A 14,297-nucleotide genomic window follows, 5' to 3' on the forward strand; every position below is an offset into this window, starting at 1 on the left:
AGATGTGTAAGGATCCAAATTTATATCACTGAACAGAATTCTAATACTCTAAGTCATCTGATTAATACCAGAAGTTTAGTGACTTCCTTTTTCTGTTTCTATAAAATTATTATTTACAAACGAATTAGAAGTTTCTCTTCCTGGTCTCTCTTAGATTAGAATTTCCCATGGGTGAGAACAGTACCACATTTTAACTTCCAACATATGTTTTGTTACTCAATAAATGTGATAAGTGAGAAACAAACTGAAAAACCTGGGAGGCAGGGAAAAACATGACCGTCTACCTCCCCGCAACCCACACACCGCCTACCTCTTGCAGCGTCAACAAAGTGTTAAGAATAGCTGGTAGTGTAGTCTGGACAACTCCAAATCTATCTTCGGTGAATGATGCTGCTACTAAGTGAGACAGACCTCAAGAAGAAAAGAGAAAAAAAATTAGGCAAATCTACTGACGATACATCTATCGAGAAGGGATTAATATCCTGAGTATCTAAAGAACTTGAAATAGAGGAGGAGGGTATTACGCTAGAAAAATGCACAAAAGATTGGAACATGCACTGAAAAGGTCCTCACTACACCAGTCTTGAAAAAGAGGAGTCTCTACATTCTAGTAGGAAGAAAAGTTTTTAAATGATATTGTGTCTGGTAGTGATGACTGGTAGAAAGAAAACCAAAGCAGGATAAAGGAAAAGAGTGACCGCTATTGAGGGCACTTTCATTAGGGTACTCAGGAAAGGGCTCTCTGAGGAAGTATTATTTAAGCATTGAGAAGGCAGTATCTAGGAGATAAAAACAAAAAAACAAAAAACAGTTCTTTAACAACTAAATTTTCATATTCAAGCTAAATATGAAATTCAAGTTAAATACGTTAAAATGTTAAATGTTAGGTCAACATAAGTTGACAGTTGAAAACAATCTATTAATTGTTGCAGTTTTTTGAAGCAGGAAAAGATAGGTAAGAATCCCAGGCTCAGTTTCTCTGCTTCTATATAAGGAAATTTTCTGCCCAAATTAAAGCACACCTAAGTATCTAAGAAAGAAAAATGATCCATATAAAACAAAGATATAAAAATGTATCTAAAAATTCAAAGACTGATATCAGAGTCTAGAACTGACCTTTCATGGATTATACTTCAGTATTTAACTGATAATGAAAATCAGAATCGTAGTTCACTGAGGTTGCTTACCTTCTAATGCCCAAATATGCATTTGGGCATCTGAAAAAACAGCCTGAATAGATGCCTCTGGGTGCTACAAATACAACAAAAACATTTCAATAAGTTCCCCTGGGCAATAACTCTTATGTCAATTATCAACTACATAGCTGTAACAGTACAAAATTCACAGCTGGCTCTCAAGAATTAAAATCTGAAATTCTTACACAATATGATTTCACTGCAATAAAGCAGTCTATCACCAACTTATTGTGTGACTCTTGCCCAATCTCTAAATCTCTATGTGTCTCAGTTTCCCACTTAAAATAAGAGTTACATACACTCAACCCACCTCAGATTGGTATACAGATCACCTGAGAGACAATGGTTACAAATGCTCAGAACACCTAATGCTCAGGCGTCAAAACCTCAGGACGCCTAAATACATATTACCCATTCTTAAATTGTCTACCCTTAGCCCCACTCCAAAGAAACACCATCCAACCTTCTTTAATACAGCAAGGTCAAATAGTATGGAGCATTTTAACAAATGCTGGCTTTGGTAATGCCCAACAAAGCCTATTAAATACACCAGCACGTTACGTTTTTCAACATCCAACGGCAGTGTCTACAACTCCTCATCTTAAAAGAGAGCCACTTGCAAAATCAAAATCAAAAGTAGACGTTCACTTCCAAGGGAAAAGGAGATCTCGTTCAGCATCTGCTCTGCCACTTACTGGCTATATGCCCTTAGACTAGCTACTTGACCCCCCCCCCCCCACCCCCCTGAGCCTCAGGTTTCCTTATCTGTAAAATGAGGACAGAAAGACATCTGACAGGAATGCTGTTAGAATTAAATGAGGGAACTTAAGAGAAAAGAACATGGCATACATAAGACACAAAGGTGAGTTCTCTTCCCATCCTTCTGAAGTAAAACTTCGGACAACCCCTCTTCCTCTTGGTGGAAGACAGGACACCTTCCTCGGGGGGGCTGATAGTTTTCCCAAAGCTCTAATGGAGAGCCTGAGGTAGATTCTTTTTTGTAAAGGTAATTGCTAGTTGGGTGGATCTTCCCTGCCACCAAAGCGAGAAAAAAGTTTCAAGCACTTGAAATGATTCTTTTCTTGTGTGTGCCTATGTTCCATCAGAGTTACTCAGATCTCTCTCCCCACAGAATGAAAATGAATAAGGTATGCCAGTGCAAACTTTTCACTTTAACAAAGTACAACATTAGCTAATACTGCAGTATCTTCAGAATGAAAGAAGTTAGATTTAAATAGCTAACACAAAACAAAAATTCTTTCCCCTACATATGGGCAGAAGTTTTGCTTATCAAAGGATTAACATGCAACAGCTGTAGTCAGTGAAACAGGATCGACTCTTTCACTTCTGCAATTCAGAGTTACTCTCCTGCGGCAGCTGGGCAGCGGACGGACAAGGTGGAACGTCATTTCATTTGTGGCCTGAATCACAACTTTTTATCCCACGCAAGCGTAACATGTATAATCTAATCCAGTCATCTCTCTTCTGAATACCAAATTGGCCACAAAGATTTTGGCAGGACAATGAGCCATGAAGGATCGCCATGGATTTGATCACTCCGCAGGAAGAGGCTGAATATGAGCACAAAGCTGTCCTCAGCCAGGAGACTCGGGAGGCCAACTGCAGTCAAGCCTCGGGAAGCCACTGAGGTGAGGTGGGGGTCTAGGGCAACTACTAACATGGAGGTTTAGCAGAGCACTACGCCAAGCTTCCTAGGATCGAACTAAATATTTAGAAGTCAAATCTAGTCTGGTACTTCATTTCGTTTCATTTCCTCTCCCCCCATTCCCAATGCTGTAACTACATATTCTTACCTTACTGAAAAAATACATTATCAGCACCCGTTTTGATAAGAAATTCTTAACCTGAGTTGGAAAGAAGGAAGAATTAACACATGGAAGTTTTCAGATCTATTCAAACATAATGTTAACACATCCCCAGTTTCTCCCTGACACTACATTAAATGAAACACTTCATATCTTACAGAGAATAGTTATAGTAAACCACATAAGTAAATACCTTCGTATTATAAACTGGAAAACGAAGATGGGCCATCTTACTTAAACTGCATTCTCAAGTACACATGTCTAACCCCACAATAAAAGGAATCTGAATTGGTTCTGGTGATATTTTCTTACTCAATTCTTGACAACTGTCTTGCCCTTTAACTTCTTAATGCCAAAAAAGAATGTTTCCTTAGAAAGCAACAAAAAATCTTAAGACATGAAATTGTTTTCTATTAGTTGGTATTTACATGGGAAACAATTTTCTTAGTATTAAGCTGAAAGCTATATACCCCAACTGACTTGAAAGGGAATTCACGATACGGCGGTACTTACGACAGGTAGGGCAAATGGGATCCTGAAGTTTGTATAATGCCTACAGTCCCTCTCTATTAATCAATCATTCCGTCAAAATAGATGTTATTCCTCCCATCTTAAAATATAAAACCTTTCCTTGACCCCTCAACTCCTTCCCGCTATTAATTACCCCATTTCTCTGTACCACTTATAGGAAAACTCCTTGAAAGATCCAGCTTTTCTTGTGGCCGGCAATTCCTCCCATCTCTCCTGGACCCATCCAATCAGGCGTTCATCCCCAAGGCTCCACCCAATAGCTGGACAAGGACTCAATGACCTCCACATTTCTAGCACAATAGTTCATTCCTAGTGTGGATCTCAGGCTACGTATCGGCAGCATGTGGCATTTACTTCCCCTTTTCTTGGTTCTCTTCTCACCTCAATAGTTACTTGGTCTCCTTTGCTATTCCTCCTCATCTCTCAGACCTCTTTAGTCATTGCAGAGTCTGGTTTTTACATGTCTTTTCTTCTGTATCCACTCCCAAAGCATTTTTTCATGGGAGTCTCATGGTTTTAAATACTGTCTATATTCTGATGACTTCCAAGTTTGTATTTCTAGCCCAGAACTTACCCCTACACTTTGGATATACGTCTCAGTTCTTACTCAGTATTTTCAATTGGTTGTCTAATAAATACCTTAAAATGGATGTAAATAAAACTCATAATTTCCCTACCTCATCTCTACCAAATCTCTTCAAATCAGTTAAATTTACTCCATAAATTGTAACTACATTACTTCAGATCCTCAAGCCAAAAACTTGAAAGTCAACACTGTCTCTTTCACACACAACCCAACAGTAAGCAAATCCTATGCCACCTACTTTCAAAATACATCCAGACCTTGATCACATCTAACATCTCCACCACAAGTACCCTGATCACAGATACCATCCTCTCCCACTACGTTACTTCAACAGCTTTACAACTGTCTCTCTGCTTCTACTCCTGCCATCTGAGAACGTAGTCTCAACACAACAGCTAAAGCAGCACTTTCAAAATGTAAGGTTACATCACGTCATTCTTGTGGACAAAATCATCCTGTGGCTTTCCATCTCACTCAGAGAAAATGTCAGTTTTCACAATAACTAACGTGCCTGATGAGCTCTGGGTGCCTGCTGCCTCTCTGACTTCATCACCACCTACTAGTGTCCATGCTGTTCCTCACACAAATCAAGCACACCCTCACCTGAGGACCTTTGCATTTGTCTGTTCACTGCCTTTCCTTCAGGGTCTCTAATCAAGTATCAACTTATCAAGGAGACTTCCTTTAATGGCTCTATTTTCCTATACAGCACTTAAGACATCAAATTTCTTCCCCTTTAAGACACATATTTTTCATATTTTGAGTATAACATATTGGGACACGTCTTAACAATTGACAGCATGTCATGGCAACTTTTTTTCTTAATAGCATATGAAATAAGTCTCACAATACTTTTTTTTTTTTATTCAGAGAGACATGGTTTAATACATTTGCTTGCTCATCTATTTCCCCTCACTAGAATATAAACATATGGTCAGGGACTTTTGTTTGCTGTTTTCCCAGTGCCTAAAACCACACCCAGCATATATAAAGAACTTTGTAAATATTCATTAAACGAAAGAATTCACAGATCAAAGGCATTGTATTAGTCTCAGTCATATGAAATTACAATTTATATAGCTCAAAGCCCGTCAAATACTGGCAATTTCATTTGGGTCAACTTAATACATGAAGCATCAAAAAAAGTCCTATTTATCCCTGATGGGTTACTCTTGTGAGATTCCTGATGCTCTCAATGTTACGTGCAAATATAAATCCTATAACCATATCATCCTACCTGTTCACGTTTATTCTGAATCCATGAATAAATCATGCTAGGCTGTCTTGCTGTCTTACCCTCCGCACCAACACAGGTAGATGGAGAAGGATTAGAAAATTCAGGCATTTGCTGATCTAAATAAAAAAACAAAAAACAAAACAAAATCAAGAAAGTGAAAACTTAGGATATCAGATTCTCTACAACTATGACATTTCAAACTTTAGAAAACAATCCTCACCAGAAGTCCATAATCTTGGCCCTCTTCTTATCAGCTGAGAACTCTGAGGTGACCCATAGCAGGTATTTACATCAAAAATTCCAGCCATCCGATTCACTACACTAGAACCAAATGGGGTTCCGAGGGGACTTGCCACATCAGGAGTAGACAATTTTGAGGAAAACAGTGACGTCTTAACTAATGGTGGCACTGACGGCCGAGGCATCTGGCTAGATCTCGGGGTCTGAAAAGTAGTTTCTTCTGTAAAAGAACAGAGCCAGTGCTGAACAGGCAGCCTGAACAAATTTTACACATCTCAGTTTTTGGGCTAATGCATTTACCCAAAGTTCAGTAGCTTGTTTCCATGTATGTTTACACTCTCAACATCCAGCTTTTACGACAGCAACTCAGCGACCACTCACGGGGGTGTTCTACATCTTCGGCCAGACTGGTGCAGCTTCCCTTGTTTTCTCCCCCCAGAGAAGATCTTCACCTTCAAGGTCAGTTTCTCTAAACCTACGCTATTTTGAACGAACCTATCAATTTCTATTTTATTTTTAAATGGCAACAATCTCAGTTACTGCGCTAGAATGTGTCCAATGTTACTGCAAGCTCCTACTACAGCTATTACTTGGCTAAAACAAATTTGTATTGTGAAATGTACTGATAAATGCACACTTACCCATTTTCCACAGAATTTTTTCAAGTTAACAGAAGTCACACCAGAGATGAATTTGCCCAGGGTTATCTACAAATATGATCTATAAACACTTTGTTCAAAATTCATCTTATAATCACCAACTTATAAATTCCGTTGTACAAAAACAAAGGAATATTTTTCCAGCCACTCCAGTGCAAGGCACAAAGACAAATAGATTACACTGGTGTTCTAGCTTCTTAATAAAACCACCATAAAACATCAAACATTTAAAGTGCCAAACGTTTTTGAATGACTTTTTAAGGTTAGTGCTAATTGGAAATATTTGAAGAATCAATTTAAAAATTGAGACTGGGGTTTTTAAGTTCTACAAAATGTGAAATACTGACTGAGCAATGGGATGTGACAACAATTTAAAATAATGAATAATTCCTATTTGGTCACCCCCATGATTCCCTCCTAACCTGGGACTGCACTGATCTAACATGCTAATTTGATATAATTAGCCTATTCAAAATTCTCTAACGGTTCCATAATGCTACAAAACATAAACTATATATGCCAGGCCTCCTTTTGTTATCAACAATCATCCTACCCATTCAGAATCTGTGACAGACTTCTTTTTTTACCAATTCCATTGTCTTGTAATTATTTGTGGGTCTCCCACTAAAAGGTCAGTTCCAAGAGTGTTTCATCTTTGATTCTCTGGTTTCTAGCACATTGCCTGGCATATACTAAGCATTCAATAAATATTTGTTGAATAAATAAATGCTAATCTGAATGTGGAGAACAAGTGAAACACTAGAATCTTTTAAAATCTGACATTCACGATCTTACCTAAATTGTTTTCCATTTGTAATCTCTAATTTTGGTCTATGACCCCCTCAGAATCATGATGTTTACTGTGACCCATGTAGTGATTTTGTAAATATCAAAATTAGTTACCAACATTTAAAAAGTGGAAAATTTCAGGGCACCTGTGGTAGCTCAGTTGGTTAAGCATCCAACTCTTGATTTCAGCTCAGGTCACCATCTCATTGGTTTGTTAGATCGAGCCCTGATTCAGGCTCTGTGCTCACAGCATGGAGTCTGCTTGGAATTCTCTGTCTCCCTCTCACTCTGTCCCTCCCCCCAGCCCCCGTTCACAACAATGTACTCTCTCTCTCAAGATAAATAAACTCAAAATAAAAAAAGTGGAAAATTTCACCCAAAATATTTTCAGATTTCAGGCTTCTCTTAAAAGTAGGGATGGGTGGGGGGGCACACAGAAGTTCAGATACTGGGTCCAAATTCCCACATGGGAACAATGAACCGAAGCTAACCCACAGCTTCCCCTACAGATGAAGCCAGTGCTCTCAGGTTTACCACAGTCCTCACCCAGCCAGTTTTGCCCATTTTCATTAAAGGCCTGGCTCTAGAAGGCAGGTGAACATTAAGTCCGTTCGTTAGTCTTAACGTTCCTTGGCATTTTTTGACATAAGGAATTTGGTCAAATAGCCTAGGTTCCTCCACTGTACTTCTTCCCCTCGGCTTTCATCTTTCAAACATTCTATCAAGCTCTCTGAAAACCATGAATGCGATGCCCCCACCATGAAATCACTCAGTCATGCAGTTACTCTTCTCTGGGCATTGGCCAGCGACTTTCTGTGTCTGGGATACTGCACCAGTACTATATGTAAAGCTTCACCTGGCTTTGTACCTGAGGAACCTGACGCTTCCTTCTATTTGATGAGCCACAGTTAACCTTTTTAACACCATCAGCACACCAGACTTAATTTCTTCAATCTACAATGATACTCAGGCCTTCTTCTTGGTTCAGTACAATATCCCACTTATGAGATCAATTTTCCCTAAAAATTTAGGATTTCCCTATAACTCCTTCACACTCATGTATACATATCCTTAGATTAACTACCGTCATCTTTCTTAGGAAACATAATGTATGTACTTTGCCCTCTCTCACTAGTACAGGCATTACCTGGAAAATTCGATTTCTTAGGCTCCACAGAATACGAGGACACCATTCTCCCATTCGTAGCAGCTGCTTCTTGATACAGAACCAGTTTCTGAGTCATATCATTTAAAAGACTCAAACACTCCCTTGAAATGGCTGTCCAATTGTGGGGATGTCCACCTAAGGGGTCAAAAAACCAGCTTTCAAAATGTACATAATCTTAGAGTCTCCTCTAAAAGTGAGGAGAAAACTCTGCAAGAAACACTACATTACACTTTGCCTGAAGGTCCACTTGCCGCGGCTAAGCTACTATTTACACCACTGCCATCTACACAGAAGGAGTTCAATAAATATTTGTATGAAATAATTTTCCAAAAAGTCTACAAGCGAAAACTTGCCATCTTACCATTAAAAAAGAAAAAACAAAAAACCTGCCAAATTGGTTGCTAAAATAAAGCCAAATACTAGAGGATGGTGTGAGTGAAAAAGACTAGAGTTACTTCCCTACCAGCACCGAACAGACTGAAGACGAAGACAATGAATACAGGCATGTCTCATGAGATGCGCCCCACGGCCCCCAGTGACCCATAAACTTGTGTCTGGCCCACTAAGCTTCCTTACATTTTCATTTACAATGGCCCCTATTTCTTATTATGTCTGTAGGAATGACACGTTATTCCTAACGATCATATTTTATACACATATCTGTTATTATTTAACTGAAACTACTACGATCCACAATTTTGTAAAAATTCCCTTACTCTCATTATCTTTTCATTTCCTAAGACCTTTCTCTCCCACAGCTGCCACATAAAAATCAACCATGCTACTTTCTATGTTGAGAATAGCCAAGGAGTCCACTGAAAATTTGTTTCCCATTCTGGGTGCCAAATAACCTTTCTGTCTTCATTTAGAGCCCCCCTTAAACATTTCCCCCACCTACAGCTCAAGAGGAATACCACTTAACCTCCAAGCAAACAAAATACTTCATCAGTAGGTCCCAGAATGTTTTGTATTGCTGTAACTCAGAACCACTAAGCAACTATGTGATTGTCCAGGGAAATTTTAATAATATGCCCTAGAATGTAAGTTCTCTAGCAGAGAACATGTCACCTTGTTACAGTTCACTGGAATATCTGGTGAAAATATTTAATGCATACAGAATTCCTAAGTGAACCTAAATCTGACAAAAAAGAATTGCTAGTTAATTTTCTACAGCATCAGCTCTGGATTTTTCATGCTACTAAAAGGAGAGTGTGGCTCCAATCATTTATATTTTTATGTAACTGAATTTCATTTCCATGTAACATTTAACCATAGAAAGTTTCTTTTATAATGTGGGAATTGGCAAGTTTAGCAAAATAATGAAGAGCTGATTACAGAGATGAAAAGCTACCTAGGTTAGGTTGTTCTCCATTGCTGGCTAGGCTGGAATGCTTTCCATCCAGGAACAGGCAGAGCACTGGCATAGTTGCAGTCTTGATGAGTTTGTAACAACTGACAGTGGAAAAGTGTTTCAGAGTTGCCAAGGGCATCCTCCGGTCACCATCAAATCTAGTTATTTTTTACTTTTTTTTAAAGGGAGGCAAAGTAACATGACAGAAGGAGGGAGCTCTGCACTTGGGAGTCAGATGACAGAATTTCTTATTCCAACTCTGACATTAACTGTATATAAACCACTTAATCTCTCTGAGACTTAGATCCCCCATCTAGGGAATTAGACCACCTGATTTTCAAGACACTTTGTAACATGAAAACTCTGAGGATACTTAAACTGTACTCTTCTGCTCTAAAACTGTCAATCTACCTCATCATTTCTTCAGGGTAAAGGAATGAGGAGGCTGAAGAAAGTTTTAAAATACCTTTCCTAGAAATATAACCTCTAACCACAGCAATGCAAACATTTAGGTGCATTAAAATCAATACTTCATTTAATGGACTCAACAGTTGTGTATTTTATTAAATACATCTCTGTCACCAAAAATTTTAAGTGGAACACCTTCTGCACACATATGCCTATATCTGTTACTTTTAGCAATACCTGGTTGGCTAAGGCTAAAAACTTCTTGTCTTCGTGAGGGAGAATACTGAGAAAGCAACATCAGGTCCTGCAAGGCCAAATACTAAAAGGGAAAAAAACAAACATTATTTAATTGTTTTAACCTTTTTTTTTTAATGTTTATTTTTGAGAGAGCGCACGCATGCACACGCATGCACAAGCAGGAAAGGGACAGAGAGAGACGGGGGGGAGAGAGAATCTGAAGCAGGCTCCGGACTGACAATAGGCCCATGTGGGGCGTGAACTCACAAACCGCGAGATCATGACCTGAGCCAAAGTCAGACGTTTAATGAAGTGAGCCACCTAGGTGCCCCTAATTGTTTTAACTTCTATATGAAATCTTAGTTATGAATTGGGCTCAGTATTATATGTAAGGGGAAATCGCTGAAATTTTTCATGAAGGAAATTCAGTTTGTCAATCAAGCTGGCCATAACCTTCCTTTCCAGACTCCCAGAATTGTCTTGCCTCTACCCTCTGTAAGCTACCCTACCCACTGTAGGCTCCAGCTACAAGAAACTCTCTGTGTTCTCTCCCATCTCTATGGTGAGACACTTAAAACATCACTTCCTTCTAGAACTTCCCAGGCCTCCCCCACATCAACATATACTTACACAGCTCTCAACCATGACACTTAACATAATTTATTGTAACTGCCTGTTTACTTGTCTCATCTGGTTCCACCCACTAAACTCTGAGGCAGGGACAGCATCTTACTTGCTACCACATCCAAAGGCAGTGCCTGGCACACAGCAGACACACAACATACGTTGAACTTTTTTTACTGAAAAATCTTCATTTTGTTTCCTGGCAAAATCGTTCACTCATCATTCAAGACACCATCACTTCTATGAAGCTTTCCTATTTTGGTTCCAAGCAGAAAAAGTGGCTCCCACTGCACTCATCACAATAAATTTTCATTATTTTGTGTATCTGCCTTTTCCATTAGGCTTGCTACATCTTACTCGTTATTATGCCTTAAGCAACTAGCAATGACTGACACCTACCCAGTAAATAAAGATATGTTAAATAACCAAATGAGTAGCTGATATTTTTGTATATCTAATAAATTAGTCATAATTGATGTTTAACGGTAATCAGAACCTCACTGGTTCATTTTCTTATTCGTTTACAACTTTTCGGAATGTATTCCAAACTCTGGGTTCCATTTTCTTTGAATTATTTTTTAAGTACTAGGACTTCTTAACAGGATCACACATATTATGTATAGATCTACTTTAAAATTTCAAAATGCAATTTGAATCAAAACAATTTATTCTTTTTTTTTTTAATGTTTATTTTCTTTTTTAAATTTTTTTTTTTCAACGTTTATTTATTTTTCGGACAGAGAGAGACAGAGCATGAACGGGGGAGGGGCAGAGAGAAAGGGAGACACAGAATCGGAAACAGGCTCCAGGCTCTGAGCCATCAGCCCAGAGCCCGACGCGGGGCTCGAACTCCCGGACCGCGAGATCGTGACCTGGCTGAAGTCGGACGCTTAACCAACTGCGCCACCCAGGCGCCCCCAAAACAATTTATTCTTAGTTTAATTTGTAAATTTGTTAGAACTTCTTTAAACTCTTTTGATTAAAATTTAATTTAGGATCATTATCATTATTCATCTTTTTTTTTTTTAATGTTTTATTTATTTTTGAGACAGAGAGAGACAGAGCATGAGCAGGGGAGGGGCGGAGAGAGAGGGAGACACAGAATTCGAAGCAGGCTCCAGGCTGAGCTGTCAGCACAGAGCCCGATGCGGGGCTCGAACTCACAAACTGCGAGATCATGACCTGAGCCGAACTTGGTTGCTCAACCGACTGAGCCACCCAGGTGCCCCTCATTCATCTTTTAAGACAGCTCATCGTATGTGTATACCTACCAAGCACTACCTTTGATCATAACAACCAACAATACTACATGAGTAGGGGCCCTTGGGTGGCTCAGTCGTTTGAGCGTCCGACTTTGGCTCAGGTCACGATCTCGCGGTCTGTGAGTTCGAGCCCCGTGTCAGGCTCTGTGCTGACAGCTCAGAGCCTGGAGCCTGCTTCTGCTTCTGTCTCCCTCTCTCTCTGCCTCTCCTCCACTCAACACTGTCTCTTTCAAAAATAAACAAACATTAAAAAAAAAATTTTTTTAAATAGTACATGAGTAAAAACATGTCGACTCCATAATAAATAAACCAAAACAGTATTTTGTTTTGCTATAAGTTTATGAAAAGCTAATGCACACATACGGTTGTATATCATAGTATTTTGTGCCAGGAAATATTTTTATGTCTAATCTAAGTATAGTTTAGTTTGCACAAATTAGCTTAGCTTGTACATACACACTGCAATATATCCTTGCATTTTAGTCACTTGGAATGAAAACTAAGAAAGTGAATGGCACTCCATGCAGTGTGGTTGATGTTTTACAATACTGGTGCTAGAATATTGTAGGCCCTCAAAAAATAGATCTAAATACGCTAAATATTAAGTCCATTTCATAAATAGGTTCGAGATTACTGCGTGAAGACACAAAACACATAGCTCAGGCACCTTTATGATGAGGGGAGGATTGCTGTTTAAGACCTTCGGGAGGCATTCGTCCGACTCTTCTGAAAATGGTGGCTGAACAGGGAACAGATGAGCCTATCAAGTATAATCAAATATAAAGACTATGAAAATGATTATTTTCTTGACTCTATTCAGTAAGTTAGCACTAATTGAAATTTATTACAACAGGAAACAATACAACCAAATTAACATCTTCAGTGTTTTAATAATGGATTGCATCAAAATTACATATACCTAAACACACTACTTTCTGAAATGTTACTCTCCCCATTTTATTAAATCTCTGGCTTCCAGTAACAAAGATTCTCTGAAGCCACTGAAGGACACAAACCTACAAAGATGGTAAACTGAAAAACAAACACTCATTTCCTAAGATAAACACCTGGATGATAAAGACAATGTAATTCCCATTCATTTAAAATAATTTCTATACAAATTTTAAGACTTTCCTTCAAAGAACAAATATTTTATTGCTTTATATTGAATATTTTCAGAGTAGCTATACCGATAGCATGTAAAACTAATTTAAAATTCAGGCATTTAGTATGTGCTCACTAGAGGAATGAGAATTACACTACAGATAAAGCACAATTAAGTTCCACTAGCAGTTCATGCAGTTTAGTTTCCAAAGATCAAGAACACTAACACTGTTCCTTACACACACACACACACACACACACACACACACACAGCAAATTATGGTTACTAATGATACATCACTAGTAAAGCCTCAGAAAAGAGACCAAAACCCAATTTATCAGAATGGCTTTAGGCACAATAGCATACTGCTTAGTGCTCTGCTAAAAATACCCGTGCACTCTAAAACACAAATGTATTAACAAAAAACTCAATACTAACCTCTGTGGCAAAGATTTTGAAGAGTATCCATGAGATATACCAAGTCATCAGAAGAAAGACACCACATAGCCAGACATGGTAGAGTAATGAGAGATTCAAGAGGCCACTCAGAGTGTCAAGAGGCCTATGAAACTGCCTATGAAAGCAGAAATTACTATTTAATCCAACGGGGAAAATACAATCTCAGCATTCAACAGCTTCACAATGACAAATCAATCTTATTTATTAATAATAATGGTGATATGGGGGTGCCTGGGTGCCTCAGTCGGTTAAGTGTCTGACTTTGGCTCAGGTCATGATGTCAGTCTGTGAGTTCGAGCCCCACATCAGGCTCTGTGCTGACAGCTCAGAACCTGGAGCCTGCTTCACATTCTGTGTCTCCCTCGCTTTCTGCCCCTCCCCCACTCATGCTCTGTGTCTCTCTCTCAAAAATTAAAAAAAAATTTTTGTAATGAATAAGTAAATAATGGTGCTATAGACTCCCCTCCTTTCGCACCCTATACAATTCTTTCCCTAATACCTACTTACGAACTACATAAGGGAGCCTTAAACGAAGAAGAGACCTAAACTTATGCTCAGTTTCTTGTGCTCCAAATCTTCACTGTCATTTCCTATGGAGAAAGAATGAGCCAAGCCTGTA

At 38.8% G+C, this 14,297-nt stretch overlaps 1 protein-coding gene across 2 annotated transcripts in view; it reads right to left on the reverse strand.

The window, feature by feature from the left end:
• The window catches only part of NDC1 (NDC1 transmembrane nucleoporin), a 47,880-nt gene that overhangs the window by 15,099 nt on the left and 18,484 nt on the right, over nt 1-14,297 (reverse strand). The window contains exons 8-17 of one of the 2 annotated variants that reach the window (XR_006296588.1): nt 13,658-13,793; nt 12,782-12,874; nt 10,229-10,310; nt 8,212-8,367; nt 5,597-5,836; nt 5,377-5,492; nt 3,011-3,061; nt 2,046-2,228; nt 1,188-1,251; nt 369-411 (exon numbers count right to left, since the gene is read on the reverse strand). Coding sequence is in view for 1 of the 2 variants with exons in the window: in XM_043575036.1 (XP_043430971.1) it covers nt 311-411; nt 1,188-1,251; nt 3,011-3,061; nt 5,377-5,492; nt 5,597-5,836; nt 8,212-8,367; nt 10,229-10,310; nt 12,782-12,874; nt 13,658-13,793 (1,039 nt within the window). In the remaining variant the exon portion in view is untranslated. Of the gene's footprint in view, nt 1-310; nt 412-1,187; nt 1,252-2,045; nt 2,229-3,010; nt 3,062-5,376; nt 5,493-5,596; nt 5,837-8,211; nt 8,368-10,228; nt 10,311-12,781; nt 12,875-13,657; nt 13,794-14,297 lie in introns of those variants that run through there. The other variant, XM_043575036.1, reaches the window with a different exon arrangement.

Source organism: Prionailurus bengalensis, chromosome C1 (assembly GCF_016509475.1).
Source record: "Prionailurus bengalensis isolate Pbe53 chromosome C1, Fcat_Pben_1.1_paternal_pri, whole genome shotgun sequence".
Classification (NCBI taxonomy): domain Eukaryota; kingdom Metazoa; phylum Chordata; class Mammalia; order Carnivora; family Felidae; genus Prionailurus; species Prionailurus bengalensis.